The 22,816-nt window shown below is 41.7% G+C and overlaps 2 protein-coding genes and 1 pseudogene across 2 annotated transcripts; 2 read left to right on the top strand and 1 right to left on the bottom strand.

The window, feature by feature from the left end:
* Window positions 1-636: 636 nt before the first annotated feature.
* On the top strand, window positions 637-1,167 carry LOC101683163 (annotated as a pseudogene).
* An 845-nt stretch (window positions 1,168-2,012) lies between these two features.
* CST11 (cystatin 11) lies at window positions 2,013-4,098 on the top strand. The gene is made up of 3 exons (XM_004754213.1): window positions 2,013-2,237; window positions 2,858-2,962; window positions 4,018-4,098. The coding sequence occupies exons 1-3, from the start codon at window positions 2,013-2,015 to the stop codon at window positions 4,096-4,098; spliced, it is 411 nt and encodes a 136-aa protein (XP_004754270.1).
* A 7,422-nt stretch (window positions 4,099-11,520) lies between these two features.
* On the bottom strand, window positions 11,521-16,919 carry CSTL1 (cystatin like 1). Its single transcript, XM_004754104.2, has 4 exons — window positions 16,774-16,919; window positions 16,054-16,305; window positions 13,027-13,137; window positions 11,521-12,232 (listed from the first exon to the last, which is right to left on the bottom strand). The coding sequence occupies exons 2-4, from the start codon at window positions 16,270-16,272 to the stop codon at window positions 12,149-12,151; spliced, it is 414 nt and encodes a 137-aa protein (XP_004754161.1). The 5' UTR covers window positions 16,273-16,305; window positions 16,774-16,919; the 3' UTR covers window positions 11,521-12,148.
* Between the last annotated feature and the right edge of the window lie 5,897 nt (window positions 16,920-22,816).

Here is a 22,816-nt window from a genome sequence, read left to right as displayed (position 1 = left end):
ATGAGGCAGATGGAACAGATGGGGAAAAATGAAAAAGGAGCTATCACTCTTCCCTGTAGGTAGGCCTCCAGGAGGAAGAAGTATAGCATCACAACACAATCCAAGCTCTAACCACCTGGAGAGACTGGTTCTTGATTACTAGACTGAGGTTGTATGTATTGTCTGAGAGTGCCCTAAAAGGTTACAGGGGACAAATAGCATAGCCGGAGCCATTCAATGGGACAGTGGAAAGTGAATATAAAGCTGTCTCATGACTTCATTCATACATGGAGTCTGCCTCCCATATGGGGCACATCTTTTGTTTTCTGAAAACCATTGGCTTCTCCAAGGGAGGCCATGCACCTCCCAAATTTAAGAGTTCTTAACACAGGGAGTCATCTGGGTGGCTCAGAAGATTAAGCGTCTGACTTTGGCTCAGGTCATGATCTCGGCGTCCTGGGATTGAGCCAGGCTCCTCATTCAGCAGGAGCCTGCTTGTTCTTCTGTCCCTCCCCTTGCTTGTGTTCTCACTCTCTCTCAAAAATAAATACATTTAAAAAAAAAAAAAAAGGAAAGAGTTATTAATACAGGCTGTCGCACCACTGCCATCATTGTGCCAGCCCCTTGGATCTCAACAAGGCTGGATGATGTTTCAGAATGGCCGACAAGCCTATTTGAGAGCAGATTGCATCCATATTCATTCAATATGACAGGAACCAACTGGGAACAATTTATATTGACCCATCATGCCTTACATGGGAGGGACAGCAATTCCTGAGGAAAGCTGCCATTGTGGAGAGGTTGTCTAATCTTCCATTCCAGAAACCCAGTGCAGCATCACAGTGCAGAACCAGCAGCCCATGCCAGATAGCTGCATCAACAGCATGGTTGTGGGCCAGCTCAAGGCTGATGAAAACCCCAATGTGGGGTTCCACCAGATGTTCCCATTAAAGAACATTGCCAATGCTTGGCTTTGCACCAATCACATGTTCAAGGCTTTCCCTGCACAACTTCAACTGGTTTCCTCCCAGCCAAGCACTTCTGCTGCTCCTCTTTTCTCCTCTTCTTTATACTATTCACATTCCTCCAGATATTCAAAATATTATACACAAACGATCAGGGTCGTGGTGGGAGTGGGCTCAGTGTGCTGCCACTATGGAGGTATTGGGCATGACATTTGGACACTAGCTGCATCTGACAAAGTCTGTGTTGAACCAGCACATACCTTGGAAAGACTTAAGTAATGCAAAGGCTTGTCTTTTTATTTCCTTATTTTTAACCTACCGGCAAGTTGCCCTAATAACTCAGAAGTGAAGGGAAAGGTGGCTGCCTAACTGCCTGGATATTCATCTGTTCAGATGTTTCAATGTCTCATGATACAATAACATCACAAATATTTTCTTTAAAAAAAGATTAACACAGAGGAAGAGACCAAGATTTAGGCCTGAAGGAAAGGTGATATCCTGGCCAGGCAGAGTATGGGAAAGGGTGATAAGAAGAGTCCAAGAGAAAGGCAAAGGACAGAGAGGATGTGGTGTTCACTTGGCTGACCTGTTTGTGCCCCACTGCCCTGTGATCCAGCATCCCCCATGTCTCCATTGCTTTCTGTCACTCCAGAACACCCACAGTGCTGGCTGAGATGGGTTCAATAGATAGATGCACCTGGCCTGGCTTCCACCTAGATCATGCTGGGTAGCAAGGCATACCCAGCATGGGGTAGCAAGAGGGTGTGTGTTGCTAAGACGGAAGCCCCCAAAAGAGAAGAGATGAGTATTTGCATAAGTGTATGTGTGTGATAGGTGAATGTATGCAAAAAGAAGAAGAGAAAGTGGGACTGAACTTGCCAACCATGACAGAGTATTCCTGCTCATTCACCAGGTCCAGCTATAGTAGAGAGGGTGGAGGAGGAGGGCTGTGGGTTTCAATTACTGACCATTTAAATATGGCCAGGCAAGGAAGGTCAGTGGGATCTTGCTTGGCCCTGGAGGGTAAGGGGGGGTGGTTTCTTCCTATCACTCCCCAGGTGAGGGACAATGGCCAGACTCTGGCAGGTCCCACAAATCCTGCTGGCCATACTGGTATCTCTGATGGCCCTCACCTACCAAGAGAAAAGGAAAACCTTTCTGAGTGTCAAAGAAGTTCCTGCATCAGAGTGCTATGTGGCAGCCACTATGCAGTATGTGATCAATGACTTCAATGAGAAGAGTGACGACAAGTACAGTTTCCAGACTGTGCATGTCCTGAAGGTCCAGAAGCAGGTCAGGTCAGCCCCCTCTCCTAGCCATGCCTTTCCAAAGGGGACAGTCCAAAGGGGATGCCCATACAAGTGAATTTCAGCCTCATTTAGTTTCAAGTGGGAATTTTAGGAGAAACATAAATTCACTGACATGGATGAAATTATTTAAATGACACCTAAGAGCAGGGGTTAACAGATCATACCCCAGGAGCCAAATATTGCCTGACTGAAATTTTTGTAAATAGTTTTATTGCTACCCAGCCATGTCATGCATGCACACATCATCTAGGGCTACTTTTGAGCCACAGCAGCTAAGTTGAGTACTTGTAATTGAGATTGCATGGATTGCAAAGCCTAAAAGATTGACTATCAGGCCCTTTCCAGACAGTTTACAGACCCGTGGCCAAAACAATTAGTATCATTTGAGTTGCCCAAGGGGTGCCTTTGCCCAGAGATTGGTTTCTGGAGAATTCTCTTTGAATGGCAAAAGGACAGGAGTCAGATAAGAGGGGGAGAGAGAAGCCCACCAGTTTGTCCAGGAAGGAGTACTTGACCTTGGGCACCATGCAAAGGAGTTTTTGCCACAAGAAGCTACAGAGAAAGGAGAAGTCCTTTAATCTCCTTGCCACTTGCTCCCTACAGATTACCGGCCATGTGTTGTATCATGTGAACATGGAAATGCGGCAGACCACCTGTCAAAAGTTTGAGACTACTAACTGCTCCTTTCAGGAAGGAGAGATTTATAAGGTACTGTGTGAATGCACATTAATTCAGGAAGAACTCACTGGGGTTTTCTGTGGTATTAGGATGAGGGAGGGTAGAATTACTGGGGGTATATTCAAGCCTGCTTGAAAAGAATGCATAGATAACAATGACTTACACAAAGAGGAGAAGTGAAGGTAAGAATGACCAAGATCCTACTTGGCAGGCATTGCTCCTTTGTTGCTGAAAGAATTTGGGAGACAAGGAAAGTCAGGAGTCTGAATAATTGACTATAACAACAGGGTAAAATCAGAGGATCTTCTTGATGTGACTAAGCTGATGGAATTGGTATTTTGATTCCAATTTTAAAAGAAATGTAAGTGTGTAAGCCTCCTACCCCCAACCCTGGGCTTTCAAATGAAAAGCAAGAAAACAAAATCAAACTAAGAAATTATGTTTATTAATTTTTCATTATGGGATAAAAGAGAAGTGAAAAAGAAAAACAAAATCTTGAGAGAGAATGGGGACAAGGGAAGGAGGGAGAGGGTATGATGAATCAATGGATGAACAAAGAGAAATGCAGAGAAGAAAGGATAGATGGTGATGGGTGGGTTCAAGTAGATGGATCCAAGTGGATGGATGGATGGATGAATGGATGGATGGATGGATGGATGGAGAATGGATGGACGGATGGATAGATGGATAATGGGTGGATGGACAATGGGTGGGTGATGAATGGATAGATGATGGATGGATGGATGAAGCCAACAGAGGCCATGTAAGGGAAAGTATGAAGTAAATGACACGTGAGTAAAAATAAGGAGGAAAAAAGAATCACTGGTTTCTATTATGAGTATGGCAGGATGGAGCCTATTTTTAGTCTCCAATTATCACCATAAACAGAAGGGTGTTTTAGGGAATGATCTCACTAATTCTACTATCAAGTGATTGAAATCAAAATAAAAGTCAAATCATGTTTGGATGGAGGCATGGTGAAGTGGTGTCATTTCCCCAACTACATGTGTTATATCCTCCTCCTGCTCCTTTAAAATTTTCACTTTGCATGTTGAACTTTTTTGAATACTGTTTTTTTTTTTTAGCAAATTGAATGCTTCCACTCAGTGTTTGTTCCTTGGTTTGAAAAGTACAGAATCCTGAACAAAAACTGCACCAATGGCTAGGTGTCCCGGAGCACGTACCTGCAATCACTATACATGAAAGTATCCTGCAATAAGCAGTAATTCTCAATATAGAAAATAAATATTTGTCGAACTATTATCTTAACACGCTTAGTGTTTATGATTCCACTCTTTTTTTTTTTTGCCAGATTCTTCAGTTCATAATGACATAATCTGAAGTTACTCTGGGCAAGGGCAGTTTGGGGATTCTAATGAGGCAATGTGGATAATTCCTGACCTTATAGACTATACTTGCATGACAGCAGAATTTCAACCCCAGCCTCATTTCAAGTAGGAGTCTTCAGACTGTAGAATAAGTAGATGATGAGGAGGAGGAGGGGAAAAGCTGAGGTTACTTATCTGATCAGACAAAATCTGTTTGCAAGTGTGACCTACAATACATTCTCTGAAGGGCCCAATGAGGAGGATCCCTTTTCTTGCTTAAAGTGTTGAATAAGGACAAATAATACAAGTAATTTTAAAAGATGAGAGTCTTTGTTACCGATAAGGACTAAGTTGGGAGACGTGTGTTATTTTTTCAGGACAATGAACTGTCTAATACCAAACTATAGATTTATACCCCTAGCCTCAGCAAAATTGGATCAGGGCAGGTCTCTTCACAGAGGACTTCACTTGGAGTTACCAGGGGAAATATGTGCCCATGTGGGAAGGAGGAGGACCGGGGGGTACCATGACTATTTTATTCATCCCAGATAGACCCATCAGAATAATTCCTCCAAGAGACAAATGATTGAAGGTGGAGAGAAACTAGGAAGACTATAAAGGGACTATAAAGTGGACTCCCTTTCCACTGGTGCCATATTAGTAGTGGGGACTGAACATATACACACACCAAGCCAACAGTTTGATTCAGGATTTCAAATAGTGTCACCAACTTCATCTCTCCACTCCACTTCTTCCATGTGGTCTCAGAGGGCTGCCAGCTGGGTCACATCTGTCCTCATTCACATCCAGCAGGGGAGAAAAAGATCTCATTCCCAGGAACTGAGGAAAAAGCCTTATGGCTTAATACTACTGGGGAACTTTAGGGACATTATAAAACACACACACACACACACACACATGCACGCGTGCACTCACAACTTTCTATTTCTTACACACATATGCGTGCACAATCACAACTTTCTCTTACACACACACACACACACACACACACACACGCACATATCTACCTGAAGGGAGAGGGAGTAAGGTATTTATGCTACAGCCCAGTTAGTCATTGGCTGCATAAAAGCTCCTATAGGAGAAATTAATTCCCCAAAACCACTGGTATGGGGTGGCTTGAGGGCAGAGAAGGCAGCCAGAGATGAAGGGGCGTAGGTGCTGCATTTGGAGCTGACATGCATAGTAAGATAAGATGTGGGAGGATAAAGGCAAAGTGCCAACGGGGTACTCTTTCTACATGTGGACTGTGTACAGGGATTCAAAATAGACACATCAAGTCTCTACCAGATAGAGAGAGCTGAGAGCTTTGAAAGAAAAGTATTTTTCTTTCTACCAAAGTCTACACTTTCTACCAAAGTTCTGGAATGCTCAAGACCCCATTCCAGGTGGTGCTCAGATAAAACTCCCCTCCGTGAACTATTCAGGAAAATGTTAACATAATTTCCTCATCTTTAATTGAAAATAACAGTACCTATTTCTTGGGGTAGTTATAAATATCAATGATGATAATGCATGTAAACTACTTAACAAAACAAATATTCAAATGGATGGTAATGATTAGTAAGAATGCTGGCAGTAGCATTAATACTTTAATATTAATCAGTCATACAACTATTTGCTGGTGTTTTGGCTGCTTTGTCTGAAGGCAAAGTTTATTAACCTGGGCTAGAATAAAAGAAAGTTAGAACATTTATGTCCATTGATTCTTTTGGATTTCTCAGGCCAAGTTTTTTTTAATTTATTTTGAAACAACAAAAAGAAGACACTTATCAGGTAGTACAGAGAGGTCTCTTGTATGCTTCATTTATTTTCCTTGCATGGTCACATCTTTTGTAGTTATAGAAAAATATCACAAGTAGGAAATTGACACTGTTATAGTTTACATGTGTGTCATTTTGTCATCTGTGTAGATTTGTGTGACTGTAATCACAATCAAGATATAGAACTATACTGTCATCATGAAGTTGCTCTGAACTAACCCCTATACAGTCACAACTCCCTTTCTTCACTTAACACTTCTGAATCTCCTTGAAGCCACTAATTTATTCTCTCTTTGGTTGCACCATTTTGAGAACGTTATATAAATGGAATCAAGTATGTGACCTTTTGATATTTGTGACGATGCCCTTGGAATCCATCCAATGTGTTTCATGTTTTCAGTAACTTGTTTAATTGTTGAGTAGTATTCCATGGTATACGATACCATCACAGTTTGTTTACTTATTTACCTATTTTAGGATGTGTTTGTTGTTTTCAGCTTTTACAAATAAAGTTTCTGTGAACAATCATATATGAGGTTTTGTGTGGAGGTAAGTTTTCATTTCTCTGGGTTAAATTCTGAGGAGTGCAATTGCTGCACCATAGAGTAAAGTATATTTTTGGACTTTCTCTCTTTGAAAAAGAAACTGCCAAACTATTTTCCAAAGGATGTATCATTATGTAATGTCCCTCTGTATCCCTGGTAATTTTCTTTGCTCTGAGATCTACTTTATCTGATATTAATATAGCTTCTCTCGCTTTCTTCTTCTTCTTCTTTTTTTTTTTTTTTTTTTTTTTTTAGTTCTCCAGGTGAGAATTTATTTTTTACTTTTTATTTATTTTTATTTTATTTTTTTAAGATTTTATTTATTTATTTGACAGACAGAGATCGCAAGTAGACAGAAAGGCAGGCAGAGAGGAGGAGGCAGGCTCCCTGCCAAGCAGAGACCCTGATACGGGACTCGATCCCAGGACCCTGGGATCATCACCTGAGCTGAAGGCAGAGGCTTTAACCCACTGAGCCACCCAGGTGCCCCATCTCTCTCTTTCTTCTAATGTTCACATAATATAACTTTTTCATCTTTTCACTTTCAACTCACACATATGATTATATTTGAAGTAAGTTTCTTGTAGATAGCATTTAGTTGGGTCATGTTTTATTTAATCCACTTCACCAATCTTTGTCTTTTAATTTGCTTATTTAGACCATTTACTGTAGCTTGCACATTCAGTGTAATTGCTGAAAGGAATTAGGTCTATTATTTTATTTTTTCTTCTCTCTGTGTTTTGTTTCTGTTTTATAAATATATAAAAATATATAAATTTATAAATTTGTATTTATAAATTTATATATATATAAAAATATATAAATTTGTTTTTGTTTTATAAATACATTGACATTATAAATACATAACTTGTCATTCAACTGGTGCTGATTTCTTACCAGTTTGAATGAAATGTAGGAAGTTTACCTCCCTTTATACCCCTTTATTATTCCTCAGTTACAAATGTCCTAAATATTTCTTCTGTATACATTGGGAACCACATCAGGAAATGATATATTTTTGCTTTAACCATCAGACATAATTTTGAAAACTCAAGAGAAAGAAATATTATTGTATGTACCTATATTTTTACTTTTTAAGTTTTTCTCTTCTGATACTTTAAGATCCTTTTTTAAAAAAGTTCCTTTATATTTAGAGAACTTCTTTTAGCTGTTATTTTAAGGTGGGTCTTCTGGTGCAAATTCTCTAGTTTCCTTCCATGTGAGAATGACTTATTTCCCCTTTATTCCTGAGGGATATTTTTGGTGGATACAGGATTCTGGATCCTTTTCTTTTGGCTCCTAAACAACATTGTAACACTTCTAGTCTCCATGGTTTATTATGAGAAATCTGTTGTCATTCAAATTGGAGTTTCCCACCTATAGGTAAGGTGCCTTTTCTCTTTCACTGCTTTCAAGATTGTTTTCTTTATCTTTAAATTTCAGAAGTTTAACTCTGATGCATTTGTTGTAGATCTCGTTGGGTTTATCCTGTTTAGTATTTACTCACTTTAGTAATACACATTTGAGTAATATACATTCACTTTGATACTATACATTTATGTCTTTTGCCAAATTTGAAAAGTGATCAATCTTGATGTCTTCAAATAGTTTTTTAGTCCCCATTTCTCCTCTCTTTCTGCAATTCCAGTGTGTTGGATATTTTGTAATAGTTTCAGCAGTTTCTGAGGCTCTGTTCTTTTCTACTCAGTCGACTTTCTCAGTATTATTCAGATTGGATAGTTTCCATTATTCTCACTTCTGCTTTATTTATTTTTTTCCTTTATTCCTCCCATTCCACTAGTGAGCCCACACATTTAATTTTGTATTTCAGTTATTTCACTTTTTAATTCTAATATTTCCACCTGTTTTTTTCTTTACATCTTCTATTTCTTTGCTGAGATTGTCTGTATTTTAGCTGAGACTTCCCATTTACTCATTTGTTTGAGGCATGTTGATAATTGATCATTGAAGCCTTTTTATGATGACTGCTTTAAAATCCTTATCAAATGGTGGGTATCCATCCTTTCTGATGGCTGAGTAATAGTCCTTTGTATATATAAACTGCATCTTCTTTATCCATTCATCTGTTGAAGGATATCTTCCCTTCATCCACAATCCTTATCAGATGATTTTAAGATCTGTCTCATCTCTATGTAAATATCTGTTCCTTTTCTTTTCTCATTTAAGTTGACATTTTACTTATTCTTAGTAGGACAAGTGATTTTCTATTAAAACCTGGATGTTTTCATATTGTACTTCTGGATCCCACTTATATGTCTCTTAGAAGGCCTCCCCTGACAGTGCTATATAGGGAAGAGGAACACCATCTCATCACTCCCAAGTGGGCAATGAAGGCTAGGTTCCTCATTCAGCCTCTGTTGACACAGGTCAGGGAGATTCCTCATCACAGCTGGGTGGGATGGGAACTCAGCCTTTTTCCCCACCCAGGCTCAGTGGGGAAAAACAGAACTCCAGGCTCTATGTGGCCTCCACTATCACCACAGGGAATGTGTGTGGGGAGCAAGGGGGTTGTGACACTCAATGAGGTGAAAGCTCTGCACCCTACTTGGCTTTCTGTGACACCATTTCAACATGAGTATTGGGCTCCTCATTACAGTCTCAAGAGGTTGAATATCTACTTTCCCTACTCACCCTTTGTCGGGGGTCAAGGGATTGTAGAGTCTCATTTTTTCCTTCAGTATTTGCAGTGAGTAAAGCACTTATCTAAATGTTCTCTGTTCCAATGGGGTACCCCATCCTGATCTTTTGGCCAGAGAGAGCAAGTTTTTCCTGAGACTTTTTTTATCTGCCCCTATTGTCATTTCTAGGTTTCCCTCTTCCTCATCTCCAAGTCTGAGCTACAAAGCACAAAGGAAACATAGGGTATAAACTTCCTATAGCTGCTGTCAAATGTCCACAAACTTGTTGACCTCAAACTGTAGAGACTTGTTCTCATACAGTTCTGGAACCACAAAGTCTGAAATCAAAGGTGTTGGCAGGACTGTGATCCCCACAGAGGCTCTAGGTGAGAATCTGTTCTTTTCTTTTTCCAACCTCTGGTGGCTGCTGGCTTTGCTGGGCTGTGGCCATATCACTACCCTCTCTGCCTCGCACACCTTCTCTTCCATGATTCTCTGCTAAATCCTTCTCTGCCTCTCTTATAAGGAGATCTGTCTTGGGTCTCTTAGACATCAGGGACTGGACTCCCCTCCCCCATCACAGAGGCCTACCTTGTGTCTATCCTTCCTAGTTGCCATTCATAAAAGCAAAGCAAATGGGTAGGGCAAGAAGAGTTCACTTTAAAAATTCAAAGCAAAGTGGTGGCTCAGTGGGTTAAGCCGCTGCCTTCGGCTCGGGTCATGATCTCAGGGTCCTGGGATCGAGTCCCGCATCGGGCTCTCTGCTCGGCAGGGAGCCTGTTTCCTCCTCCTCTCTCTCTCTGCCTGCCTCTCTGCCTACTTGTGATCTCTCTCTGTCAAATAAATAAATAAAATCTTTAAAAAAAAAAATTCAAAGCAAAGTTATAAAGTTTAGTAAAATATTATCAAAAGAATAAAGTATTATTTGAAATCACATAAATAAAGCTACAAATAAAACAATTAGGTCATATAACCAAAAGATATTTTAAAAAGTAAGAACTTAGAAGCCGAACAAGGTTTAAATCAATAATTAAATAACATTAGAGAGGTAAATTAAGTAAAAAATTTGAAAATATTTTAAAAATCTTGAGTAAATTAGCTAAAGCTGAATGTACATATATCCTATTATCCATGATTCCACCCTTAGCTGTATGCTCCACAGAAACTCATGCATATGTCTCCCATTAGACACACACATGCATATTTATTCTTAATATCTATTATTCTTTAGAAACTAGAAACTACCATAAAGTTCATTATCAATAGAATGGATAAATATAGTGCGGTATAATCACAAAATAGTATTCTACACAATCTTAAAGTGAGCTACAATTATACACAACATGAAAAAATTCAGAAATATGTTGAATGAAAGAAGCCAAAAACAAAAGAATATATACTGTATGATTCCATTTGTAAAAGCTCAACCAACACGTCAAACTCAGCTAGGATGGTAGGATCTGGAGAGACACTCTTTATCTGTAACATGAAGGTGGGAGTTGCTATTTCATAGGTTGTTATGATAACCAAATGAGAAAGTGAGGATAGCAGGCCCATGCAAGTCACCCACTCAGCCCTCAGTGACAATAGAGTTGCTAAACTGGATGTTTCTGCCTTCTCTCTTGCATGAAAATGTCACCACCTCTAACACTGCACCTCTGCTCTCCCTTCTCTCTCAAGTCACTCAGGTGAATCTGAGGTTCTTATTTGTGTGTTTACTCTTTCCCTTTGCAAATCCTCTTTCGAGCTGCCATTAGAAGTGTGCTGGTGGGTCTGATCACTGAGGACGTTCTCACTGTTCATCTGCTCCCCATTTCTGGTCTAGTGTACACCTAATCTGCTCAACTATGAGTTACATAAGGGAAAACGCCATAGGTCTTATTCCTCTAGCAGTGAGCACTTAGGAGGCTCAGGAACTCTCTGTGAAGAAAAGAGATCACACAGCCAGCCCAGAATGGTCTTTGGAAAGCCCCACTTGTAAAATTGGTCTTGGTTGAAGTGTGGGAACATGGATGGCAAACAGTTCCCTAATCTGATATAAAACTATCTCTAAGTGATGAGAGGACCTCATTGTGTCTATACTATTTATACAATGTGATTCATACTGAATACATTTTTTTCTTTCTGGGAGTCTGAAGCTTGGACACATCCTAGGCAGAGACTGCCTATGTGTGCAGCTCCAGGGAAAACCCATGACACTGAGTCTGTTTTTCCCTGGGAAAAACATTTCATACATGTTATCACAACTCACTACTGGGGAATTAAGTGCATACTATCTGACTGCACCAGGAAATGACTCTGGAAACCTGCACCTCATTCCCTGGAACTTCTCCACATTAGCCTTTTCCCTCTGCTGGTATTATCTTATCCCCTTTCACCGTAATAAGTCATAGCTGTGAGTACAACTATGTGTTGAGTCCTGAGGGTCTTTCTACTGAGTTACCAGACTAGTGAACTTAGGGACTACAGCCACACTCACAAAGATATGTAAGTCACAGAGAGTATGGGGAAGAAACATAGCTCCTGCAAGCACAGGCCAGGGGTCAGAATGTGCCTGAATCACAACAACTTCAGAGACAGGCACTGAAGTAGAAAAACTCTGTTTCCCCCAAAGAATTAACATCCTTCTGTTCAAATTGCAGCCAACACCCTAAGGGCCACTGAATTTGTGCATGAGTAAGTGTGAGCATGTGAACATGTGAGCATGTACATGAGTGTGAGTGTGTGTCTGCGTATGTGTGATTATGCCTGTGCATGAGTGTGTTGTGAGTGTGCATGTACACATGTGTGAGTGTGCATGTGTGCACAAGTATGAGCAGGTGTATGGAGACCCTGTTGAGGGGGAAGAGGTCCTTAGAAGTCTAATAGGAAGTGCACAGTATGACCATCTAAGTTTTCATCAAATATCTTTGCACCAGTGCATTCAAGCCTCCAGACAAGAGTTGTTCCAGAGTTGGTAATAGTTCATCCAGGGCACAGTGTACACCAAAAAATCACAAATGAAACTCTGTCGAAGGAGAAAGAAAACAGCTTTCAGGGAAATATTTTTTGAAGGTGAACAAAAAGCTCCTGCCCCCCAACAAGCCTTTATCTGAGGGAATCTGGACCAGTCCCCATGTCTGCAGTCACATGGTTGGGCAGAGTGGGGTCAGCCTGAACAGGGATGTCCCCCTGGACGCCCCCTGTCCAGTCACTTGGGACCTGGAACAGGTGCACCTGGAGCCTACAGCCCAACAGGATTCTGGGATGAAATCTGGGCAGGACAGCCTGCAGTAGCAGCATTACCTACTGTCCTCCTGCTTCTGCACTCAGGAACAGAGTATCCCTTCTGTCTACACCAGCTTGCAGGTGGTTGCACCAGGATAGACTGGGAAAGGCCAGAAAAGATGAGCAGAAGTTGGAAGACAAGAAAGAAACTAGATAATTCCCAGGGACAAGAGAGTATGAGCTGAGACCAGAGCAAAGCCCCAGGGAAAGTAAACCGTTTCCACCTGAAGGTCAGGGGCAGGACTGCCAGGGGAAGGCAATCAGGACTATGACAGCTCAGGGTGAAGAGACTGCCCAATCAGAGAACCTTCCTCCCACCATCTGCCACCTGAAGAACCTCAGGATGCAGGGCTCCTTTATCTTTGTCAAAGGACAGTTCCTCACACTCACCTTTGGACACCTCCAATGGCATTGGGCAGCCTGAAGGCCCATATCCATACAGTTAGAAAAGCTGTCGATGTCCAAATACTTTTTAAAATTTTACTTTTCCCCCTTTGATCACAAGTCCCTGCTCAAATTACTGTCACCACACACCTTTTTCAGCTTCTTTTTGCTTTGAATGGGGCATGAATTTCTTGAGCTGTTTCTTTTGCATTTGGTCCGGCTAATCTTCACAGATATCATATATTCCACTCCAGTTGTGAGCTACCGAGAAAGAGTGGCACGGTTAGTGTCGGCTCCCAGCATCCAGTTGCTGAACTTGTCCAGGAAAAGCTAGGCCATGAAGCCCCAGGACCCACACTCCCTGTTTCCAGAGCTCATACACTAAAATATGTCTCCCTCCTCTCCCAGAGGGAGGATGCACAGTATCAGCTGAAGCCCTTGGTCGACCCTCAGCATGTGCAGAGTCCTTCCCCCTGCTCTGGACTGCCTTCACTTTTGCAGCCATAGAGGGTTTCTCACCTGTCTCCCTTGCGTCCTCAGGATGAAGGACTGGCAAGACATTGAGTTTGGCTGCCCAGAAGCCCCAGAATACCCCATATCTATACACATGATCCCCAGAATGCATAGGGGTGCATCTTGTCTCTTGGCTTCACCCAATGTCCTCCCTCCCTACTCTCCTTCTCAGCCAACCTGAAGGAAAGCAATTTAGCAACACAGCTAAAAAACAGGAGTAGAAACTGAATTGATTTGGGGCATTTGTTTCCCTCCTACCAGCACTGCACCCTTGAGCAAATGCCCAGCAGCCTCCCTTTCTTCAGCTACAGAGTCCAGGTAATAATTGGGCCAGCTCAAGTTGTTGTTGCATGCGCTACAGAGAAGCATGCATCTTACTGAAAGCACAAAGCAAATTTTAAAATAAACTATAAGGAATTATTAAGTGTTTTAACAAAGTGTGGGGACCATTACTCTGAAGCAGCGATGGAATTAGGAAAGCAATGGAACAGAAAACAGAAGAATTGTGCTCGAGTTCTGCCTTTACCGCTGCCAACTCTGTCTCCTTGACCAAGCCCTGCCACCTCCCTGACTCAGTTTCCTCATCTAGAAGATGGGGAGAACAGTGCCAATTTCCTCCTAGGCTGTACGCAAACAGTGAATGTGTAAACCATAGAGAACACACACTAGGGCTATTTCCAGCTGCTGGGCTCTGTCTTGTTTCGTTCATGATTGAGTGCCAGGCTGTAAGGACTCTGAAGGCAGGGAGACTTGGAAAGCCGTTTGTGGCAGGACCCACACCCTGCAGTGGAACTCCAACAAATGCTTTGGGGATTCATGTCCTCTACTGGAAATGCCTGGGTCCCTCAAGTCAACACGTGGGAAAGAGAGCTCTACCCTGGGGAGGGGAGAAGCTCCTGGAAGTTCTTGCTTCCTTGTCCCTTCATCAGGGTCAAACCAAAGGAGAGGGCTTTGTACTCTCCCTGGTGGTGGTAAAGGGAGAGAGCGCCCACACTGCCCTCTTGAGGAAACTGCCCCCAGAAAAACTCAGGGTGGTTGCAGGAGAGGGAGGCTTGAGGGCATTATGGCCATCTTGGTCCCAGCATCTGCCACCTGAAGAACCTCAGGATGCAGGGCTCCTTTATCTTTGTCAAAGGACAGTTCCATCCAGGTGTTGGCATCTTGCAGAGCTTTCACACAGCATACTCCATAGATATGAAAAATCTAAAATACTGGCCATAAATTTTACTGACATTCCAGTGTGCAAAGTGTTTTTGTACTCATTATTAGACTGGATTGCCAGGTAATAAGAGGAATCATCATACTCATACAAATATTTTCACGAGTGCTGCTTTACTCTTATCCTGTCCAGTTGCAGGTGAAGAAACAGGCCTGGAGAGTATGAATGGCTCTTGACATAGATCTCACAATGAGAGGGACCTGGAACCTGGGTGCATGTAGCACCTCAGGCCCTCCTCCTATACCCCTCTGTGAGGTATTAGGACACACACCATCAAGCAGCGGAAGGACCTAGGTTCCCCTGGCTTCCAAGGGGCACACACACTCTGTTCCTTTATCCTTCTGAATGACATTAATAGCTCATAAACTATTCTTCTAGAGTTAACTGTTAATGATAATGGACTGACTGCACAAGACAGCCCTCTTGGGAGTCTCAGATTTATCCTTGGGAACATGGACCTGGGAGAACAAGCCAAGTTGGCAAGAACTTTGGTCATTAGCCGCCACCTTGTGGCCAAGTCACCTCAGTGTTTGTGGGCCGCATGAGCCACCGTCTTGGGGCAAGAGTATGTGACTGAAACAGGGACAGACTGATGTCCACACTATGATGTCAGGCCTACTTTGTGTCACACTAACACTGACTACCCCTTTCTGTGCCCCGGCCTTGCTGGTTTCGCCTGTTTCCACTGTCTCCTGCCTCTCTATTCTAGCCAGAGACCTTTACTCCTGTCATTTTTCCCCCCAAAATCAGGTTAATTGAACTAAAATGAGCTATTGCCTCCACTCTAACTTACATATTGTTTACTATGTAAACTTGAAGGGAAGTTGGACCCACGAAAGTGGTTTTCAAACAACTTCTCTTTCCTTGTCATCTTCAATTGGTGTATTTCAAAGAAACTTTGTGTGCAAAACACATAAAAAGAGAGATGATCTGGTTGAAGTCTGTTCCTCACTCCCCCTTCTCCCTTTCGCCCAAAAATATGCCCTGTGCAATTCCAGATTCCTTTAGAATACAGCTAGAAAGCTGAGACTTTACAGCCCTGGACACTGAAAGACTATGTTGAGGGGGAACCTACAGAAAATGTTTCTATTTCACCAAAGCAGACTATTAAAGGAAACGAAGTCATCCTCATTGGCTGTCACTCTGGTAGGACTAATTTCAGAGCAAAAGGCAATTATTTTCAAGAAAGAATAGCTGAGAACCTCAGAAACTGTTTTTACTTCAGACAGTAACAGAGTTAAGGTTTCATTCCAGTCATTCGGCAAACTTTTTGAAAGTGTGGCAAAGGCAAGTCTGGGTCCAAATCACTCCAAAGCATGCTCATCCCAAATGAAGCCTCCCCACAACCTTGGTGAAACCATCACTTGGTTCTCTCTGGGAACCATACCGCGTTCCTGAATGTCCACGTGGACATTGCCCACATGCAGAGAAACTGAGACACAAACCTGCATCTGACTTCGAAGTAGCTTGTCGACTTGAAATAAGTAGGTGTCATTGCTAGCATTGTTGTAGGTTTCCATGAAGAACTGGAGTGTTGAATTCATATTTGCCTTGCTCATGGACTTCTCCTGGAAGCCTTCCCATCTTTGAAAATGACCTAGTCTGGCTGCCAGGACCAGGGCAGCCAACAGCCACAGAGTGTTCCTCCAGCATCCAATTCCCATCTTGCAGCCTCGGAAACCTCCTATTCACTGCACCTGCCAGGGTGGGGTTGGAGTCAGACTGCAGCACACTCACCCTCCCGCAGTGCCTCTTGTCCTATAGGCTTTCCCAGGTTAAGCAGAGATTGAGACCCCAGCCTCATCCTTTCAAGCTTCTGCCCCCAATCCAACCAAAGGACCAACCCAGGAAATCTCCCTGCATGGGTGCTCAACTCTCTTTCAGGTCTGTACATTTTCCACATATTTATAATACCCACTTCGTTCTTCCATTATTCAGGCAAGTATAATTTCTAAACAACTTCAAGATGGACAAAACCCTCTCCCTGCCTTCATAACTATCAGGAAGAAAGCCCCCAGAACAGAGCTTTACAGTGCTGTGTGGTAAGAAGTATATTGGACAGAGAAATGTCATTGGTGTGAACTGAAAACTTACAGAGGAAATTGTATTTGAACTGAGATATGAGGAATCAGGATATGGAACAGGGTTTGATATATTCTACTTACCTATCGTGGGTTCTACCTGTCTAACCCAGCCATCAACTATTCCCTGTGCCTCCTTCAGAGATGGGTTCTCTTTACTCTCCTGCCTCCTTTATCAACACAGATTTCTGCTGGCTGGATCCCACTGTACCTGCAGGCCCTGGCACTAGCTCTTGCTATCTTGGTGTGACCCTAGTAAACCTTTGTGAGGTAATATTAGCTTCCCTGTGAGGGGGGAATAAACTCTGATCCTTATTCAGAAATTAATCCTGAAGACCCCTGAGGGTTAGGTGTTGCTAATTTGGGGCAGGAAAAAAATTCTCTTCAGCCCTCTTGGGGTCTCCGGTTGGACCTAAGAATTAAACTAATAGAAGAAAAGCATACAGGTTTTATAGATGGTTTATATATGCATGGGAGGCGTCACAAGAAAATGAGGACATGAAGAAGTGGCCAGAACAAAAAGCTTATATATTCTGTAGACAAAGAAACAGTAAATGTGTGAAGAATAAACAAGACAAGGTGTTCTGACTAGGAGTAATAAACAGTGGAAAAAGAACAAGGTTTGCTTATACAGCCTTATCCCCCATCTCTGGGGATAAGGATGTCCTCCCTCTTCCTGGTACATGGAAGTTTCCTTTCACATGGGCGATTTGTCTTCTGTTTTCAGGGAAGAACGGCTCCAGTGGGGGGTGGGGGATGATCAGAGTGTCCTTCCTGCTTCACCATTTTCTCAAACTCCTTAGGCTTAAGATCTTCAATGCACCGAAGTGCCGTATTTGGGGGTAACATGCCCTGAACCCATCGCCTGCATCCAGAAGCTCCCCAGTTTAAAAACTTTTAAGGTGGGATATTAAATGAGGTCCTGCCACAGGAAAAAAAAAAAAAGAATTAGTGGGACAATTAATGAAATGTGAATCAAATCTGTAGATCAGTTCATAGCACTGCACCAATGTTAACTTCCTAGCTTTTACCATTGCACTGTACTTACATGAGATGCTAACATTTGGGCAAGTGGGGTGAACATTTTTTTTTCTATTTTTGTACCCTTTTTGTAACTCTGAAATTATTGTAAAATAAAGGTTAATTTTTTTAATTTTTTTGTTTAAATTCAATTTGGTTAACATACCCTGTATTATTAGTTTTAGGGATAGAATTCCCTTCAGCAGTTCTCAGTTTGTTTCCTAGAGTTGAGTCTCTTATGATTTGCCTCCCTCTATGTTTTCATCTTATTTTTTTAATTTAAATTCAATTAACCTAACACATAATACATCTGTAGTTTCAGATGTAGTGTTCAACAACTCATCAGTTGCATATGACACCCACTGCTCACCACATCATATGCCTTCCCCAATGCCCACGACCCTGTTACTCCATTTCACACCCACATTCCCTACAGCAGCCTCAGTTTGTTTCCTATAGTTACTAGTCTATCATGGTTTTTCTCCCTCTCTGATGATTTCCCTTTCAGTTTTTCCCTCCCTTCTCCTATGATTTTTTGTGCTATTTCTTATATTCCACATATCAGTGAAACTATATGTTTATCTTTCTCCAATTGACTTATTTCACATAACATAATACCCTCCAGTTCCATCTATGTTGATGTGAATGATAAGTATCCATCCTTTCTGATAGCTGAGTAATATTCCATTGCATATATAAACCACATCGTCTTTACCAATTCATCTGTTGAAGGACATCTCGGCTCCTTCCACAATTTGACTATTGTAGACATTGCTGCTATGAACATTGGGGTTCAGGTGCCCCTTCAACTCACTACACCTGTATCTTTGGGGTATCTTAGTAGTGCAATTTCTGGGTTTTCATCTTATTTTATTTTTCTTTCCCTTCCCCTATGTTCATCTGTTTTGTTTCTTAAATTCCACAAAATAAAGGTTAAAATGTTCAAAAATAAATAGGACCTTAGTCTTCAGGAAGCAGCACACATGCAGCACCACCTTGCAATCTGAATCTCCTGGGTTCATATCTCTGGCTGGGTGATTCGGAGAGACAGTTAATCTCTGAGTCTCAGTTTCTTCATCTGTAATGTAAGAATAGGAAAAACTACCAATCTTGGTTTGTGGTGGAGATTAAATCCAGTACCAAACAACCTGTTCCCAGGTCAGGCATCATCCAGAGCTCAGAAACATCCTCTAGGGGATTCTTCCATGACTCTGAATGTACACACAGAAGCCCATGGTCTGTCAGACCCCAACTGCCCAGGGATAAGATCACCTTCTAGTGTGAAAATCCTACTAGGACTTGTTACAATATCCTCCCTGACCCTCAAAGCCTGCCTTGTAGGACTTGTCCATCTGATGGAATTGGCTGCTTTGAACAACCTGAGCCAGAGCTGCAGGAGCACCACTGTCACATAGATGCATAAGGATTCTGACTGATGTGCGTACAGACTGGCCTGGAAACCCGAGATATACCCTGCGGACCTGAAGAAGGCAAAGTAATATTCAATGGACCGTATTGGAAAATCTATGAAGATGGGGCCAAATACATAAAAAAAATGATCTACTTAAAGTAATAAGCAGTGTGGCTATCTCCAAAAAGTAAGGGAAAAATGAATTCCCAGTAATTTGCATGGAATAAGAAAAAATATATAGACCATGGTTCTCCCCATACAATTAAACAGAAAAAGGGACCATATCTGTCACACCTGGAGTTCTTTGGCTTATGGTGGCATAACAATCTCTGCCTCTCTCCCCATGGCCTTCTCATTTGTCTCTTTGTCTCAAATCCCTCCCTCCTTTCTCTTAAGAATGCCAGTCGTTGGATTTGGGTCCTACCCTCAATCCAAGGTGATCTCATCTTGAGATCCTTAACTTAATTATGTCTGTGAAGACTCAATATCCAAATTAGTTCACATTCATGGGTACTAGGAGCTATGACTTGCATATATATTTTTGAGGAACACAATTCAACCCACTAACTTGTCCACAGAATATGAAGAAAATTGGGGAATACAAGTGTATCCATGTATATTAGTTTCCTATGGTTTTGTAACAAATTCACATGAATTTGGTGGTTTAAAACCACAGAAATGTATCGTCTTATAATTCTGGAGGCTAGAAATCTGAAGTCGTTTTCACTAGACCAAAATCAAGATGTTGGTAGGGCTGTATTCCCTCCAGAGGCTTCAAGGGAAAATCTACCGCCTGCTAGCATCTCTTGGTTTGTAGCCACAACACTCCATCTCTGCTTTATATGCCCTCCTTCTCTTCTGTCTGCCTCCCTCCTATAAGGATATATGGATGGTATTTAAGGCCCACCAAAAAAATCCAGAATGATCTGCCCATCTCAAGATCTTGAACTTAATCACATCTGTAAAGTCCTTCTTTACCACATAAAACAATGTTCACAAGTTCCAGGGGGCCATTACTCAGCCTACCACACTATGGATTCAGGAAAAATAGGAAGAGTGATTATTTCCATGAAGGGAGGGTGACAGGGGCCCTGGTCATGTCCCTGGAGAAGGAAAACGGAGAAATAAACACATCCATGGGAATAAGGGGAAATAGGAGACCCCATCAATTCTGTGCTTAAAGGAAAAACAAGTATCCTGGTTATGTCTGTGGAATAAGTGAAAAATAGGAGACCTGATAAAATTCATGGGATAAAATGCCATCTCATATGCTGAAAAATAAAAATAAAATAAAACAAAATAAATTTTCATTCTAAATTAAAAAAAAATTCATGGGATAAGTTGAAGATAGGGATCAGCATTTATGCATGAATCAGAGGAAAAGTTCAGGAGGATAGATGGTTTCCATAGTTGGAGGGGAAATGGTGGTTTTGATTATGTTCATAACAAGGAGAAAATAAGATTCCAATAATGTTTGTGGTATGAGGGATAAGCATGGGGAGTGGTTAAGATCATAGAATAAAGAGAAAATGAATAGCCTGGTTATATCCACAGTCAATTGTGAGAAAAGGCAGTAATATAAGGCCATAAAATGAGGGGAAATTAGGGACCTTGGTCATGTCCATGGAATATAGTGAAAATAAGGTGTCTAGCAATGTCCATAAATTAAAAGAAAAATACTGAGCCTGATAAAATCCAAAGAAAGGGAAAATATTAGGGCTGATATTTCCATTCAATGAGGAGAAAATACAGGGTGTGCCTGTTTAATGTGGGGAAAGTTGGGGGCTTGGTTGTGTCAGTGGAATAAGGGGACGAGCAGAGTTCTCTGGTCATATCTATGGAATAAAAGAAAATTAGGCAGCTTTGTTGTGTCCATAGAAAAAGAAATAGAGAGGATGGCTATGTCCATGAGGTAAGGAGAATATAGGAACCCTGGTTATGTCCATAGAATGTGAGGAAAAGCCCTAGTTGTATACATGAAAGAAGAGAAAACAGGGGACTTGGCATGTCCATGCATAAAGAAGAAAATAAGAGGCCTTTAGTGTCTGTGAAATAAGGAAAAGCATGAGGTCTGATTGCTTCCCAAGGAATAAAGGGAAAATAAGGGCCTCAGGTGTTCAGGAATAAGAAGAAAATTGGAAACATGGTCATGTCCCTGGAATAAGGGGGAAACATATGGCCTGATTAAGTCTATGAAAGTCTATAATGAAGATGGGAGGTGCTGATTATATCCATTTCATAGCAGACACAGGGAGTCTAGTCATGTCGAGGAAATTAGTGGAAAAGAAAGCGGGGTCTCTGTGTGTTTCCATGGAAAAGGGGGAAAGTAGGTAAAAGGGAAAACTCAGCTTCCCACCTTCCCACCTGTGTAGGGAAAACCCTAGCTCTTCCCTGTGTTCTCCTGGGAACTCCGGGGAGTCTCCTTTTCTATCTTACAAAACATACTTTCTGACACTTCTGGCTACCAAATATGTGAGTTTTTCCTCACAAGCAATTCTCCCCAACACAAGTTACGTGTCCACTCTACCTGGAGACAGCCTCAGACCCCACAGATGAAGGCTTAGTTTGCCTATCACCACCTTCAGACACTAGATGCAAGTACAGGTTGTCAACTGGGCTTCAGTGACCGACTGGCTATAAATCCAAGGTTCCCATGACTCCCTTTCTAGGTTTAATTAATTTTCTAGAGTGGCTCATAGAACTCAGAAAAACACTTTTTCCCAGCTTATTGTAAAAGCATACAGATGACCAACCAGATGGAAGGGATGCGCCGGGCAAGGTATGAGGGAATGGGTGTGAGACTTCCATGTCCCATCCTGGAGGGCAACTTTCCCAGCACTTTTACATGGTGACCAACCTGGAAGCTTTCCAAACCCTATATTTTTAAGATTTTATAGAGACTTCATTGTATAAGAAATGATCTATCTTTGACTCCATTTTTACCCTTCTCCCTTCTCACAAGCATAGAGGGCAGGGCTGAAAATTCCAAGTTTCTAACCACGGGTTGTTCTGTCTGGTGACCAGCCCCCCACCCAGGAGCTCACTCAAAGTCACCTTATTAGAACAAAAGGCACTCCTTTCACCCAGGAAATACAAGGATTTTAGGAGCTCTGTATCAGGAACCAGGATCAAAGACCAAAATCAAATATTATAAATAAAGATGCTGTTCGTACTCTTACCACTTAGGAAATTACAAGGGTTTTGGGGCTCTGTGCCAGGAACCAGAGGCAGAGGCCAATACATATATTTTATATTATCTCATAAATTAAAGCCTATTTATGTCCCTAAAATAAAAGGGAAGTAAGTAGAGGCCCTGGCTCTATATATGGCCCAATAATGTCCACAGAACAAGAGGAAAACAGAGAACCTATTTATTTCCATAGAATAATAGGAGATTATATTGTCAGTTACAATCATGGGCTAAGAGGAAAATAGGGACCCTGATTATCCATGGAATAATGATATATATGGTGGGCTGGTTATGTTCACAGGAAAAATGAAAAATAGGAGCCTCATTTTGGTCAATAAAAGAAGGGAAAATGAGGTTCCCAGTTATAGCCTGAAATTATAAGAAATATGGTCTGTGTATGTCCATGAAATAAGGGTGGGTGGGTGGGAGGAAATGCAAAGGCACATGAGGAAACTTTGGGTGACAGATGCGTTCATTTTATGGAGTAGAGTGGTGATCTCACAGGT

This window comes from Mustela putorius, unplaced genomic scaffold (assembly GCF_011764305.1).
Source record: "Mustela putorius furo isolate JIRA1106 unplaced genomic scaffold, ASM1176430v1.1 tig00000253_pilon_pilon_pilon, whole genome shotgun sequence".
In the NCBI taxonomy this organism is placed as follows: Eukaryota; Metazoa; Chordata; class Mammalia; order Carnivora; family Mustelidae; genus Mustela; species Mustela putorius.
Note: the sequence above shows the minus strand (reverse complement) of the source record. Positions and strands in the feature narration are given on the sequence as shown.

What these genes read in the sequence shown, in the direction of transcription:
- CST11 (XM_004754213.1), top strand. Translation starts at nt 2,013, where the DNA reads ATGGCCAGACTCTGGCAGGTCCCACAAATCCTGCTGGCCATACTGGTA. An exon ending in TCCTGAAGGTCCAGAAGCAG is followed by an intron (nt 2,238 to 2,857) that starts GTCAGGTCAGCC and finishes TGCTCCCTACAG; the next exon opens with ATTACCGGCCATGTGTTGTA. An exon ending in AGGAAGGAGAGATTTATAAG is followed by an intron (nt 2,963 to 4,017) that starts GTACTGTGTGAA and finishes TTTTTTTTTTAG; the next exon opens with CAAATTGAATGCTTCCACTC.
- CSTL1 (XM_004754104.2), bottom strand. Translation starts at nt 16,272, where the DNA reads ATGGGAATTGGATGCTGGAGGAACACTCTGTGGCTGTTGGCTGCCCTG. An exon ending in TACTTCGAAGTCAGATGCAG is followed by an intron (nt 13,138 to 16,053) that starts GTTTGTGTCTCA and finishes CTTTCTCGGTAG; the next exon opens with CTCACAACTGGAGTGGAATA. An exon ending in GCAAAAAGAAGCTGAAAAAG is followed by an intron (nt 12,233 to 13,026) that starts GTGTGTGGTGAC and finishes CTCCTTCGACAG; the next exon opens with AGTTTCATTTGTGATTTTTT.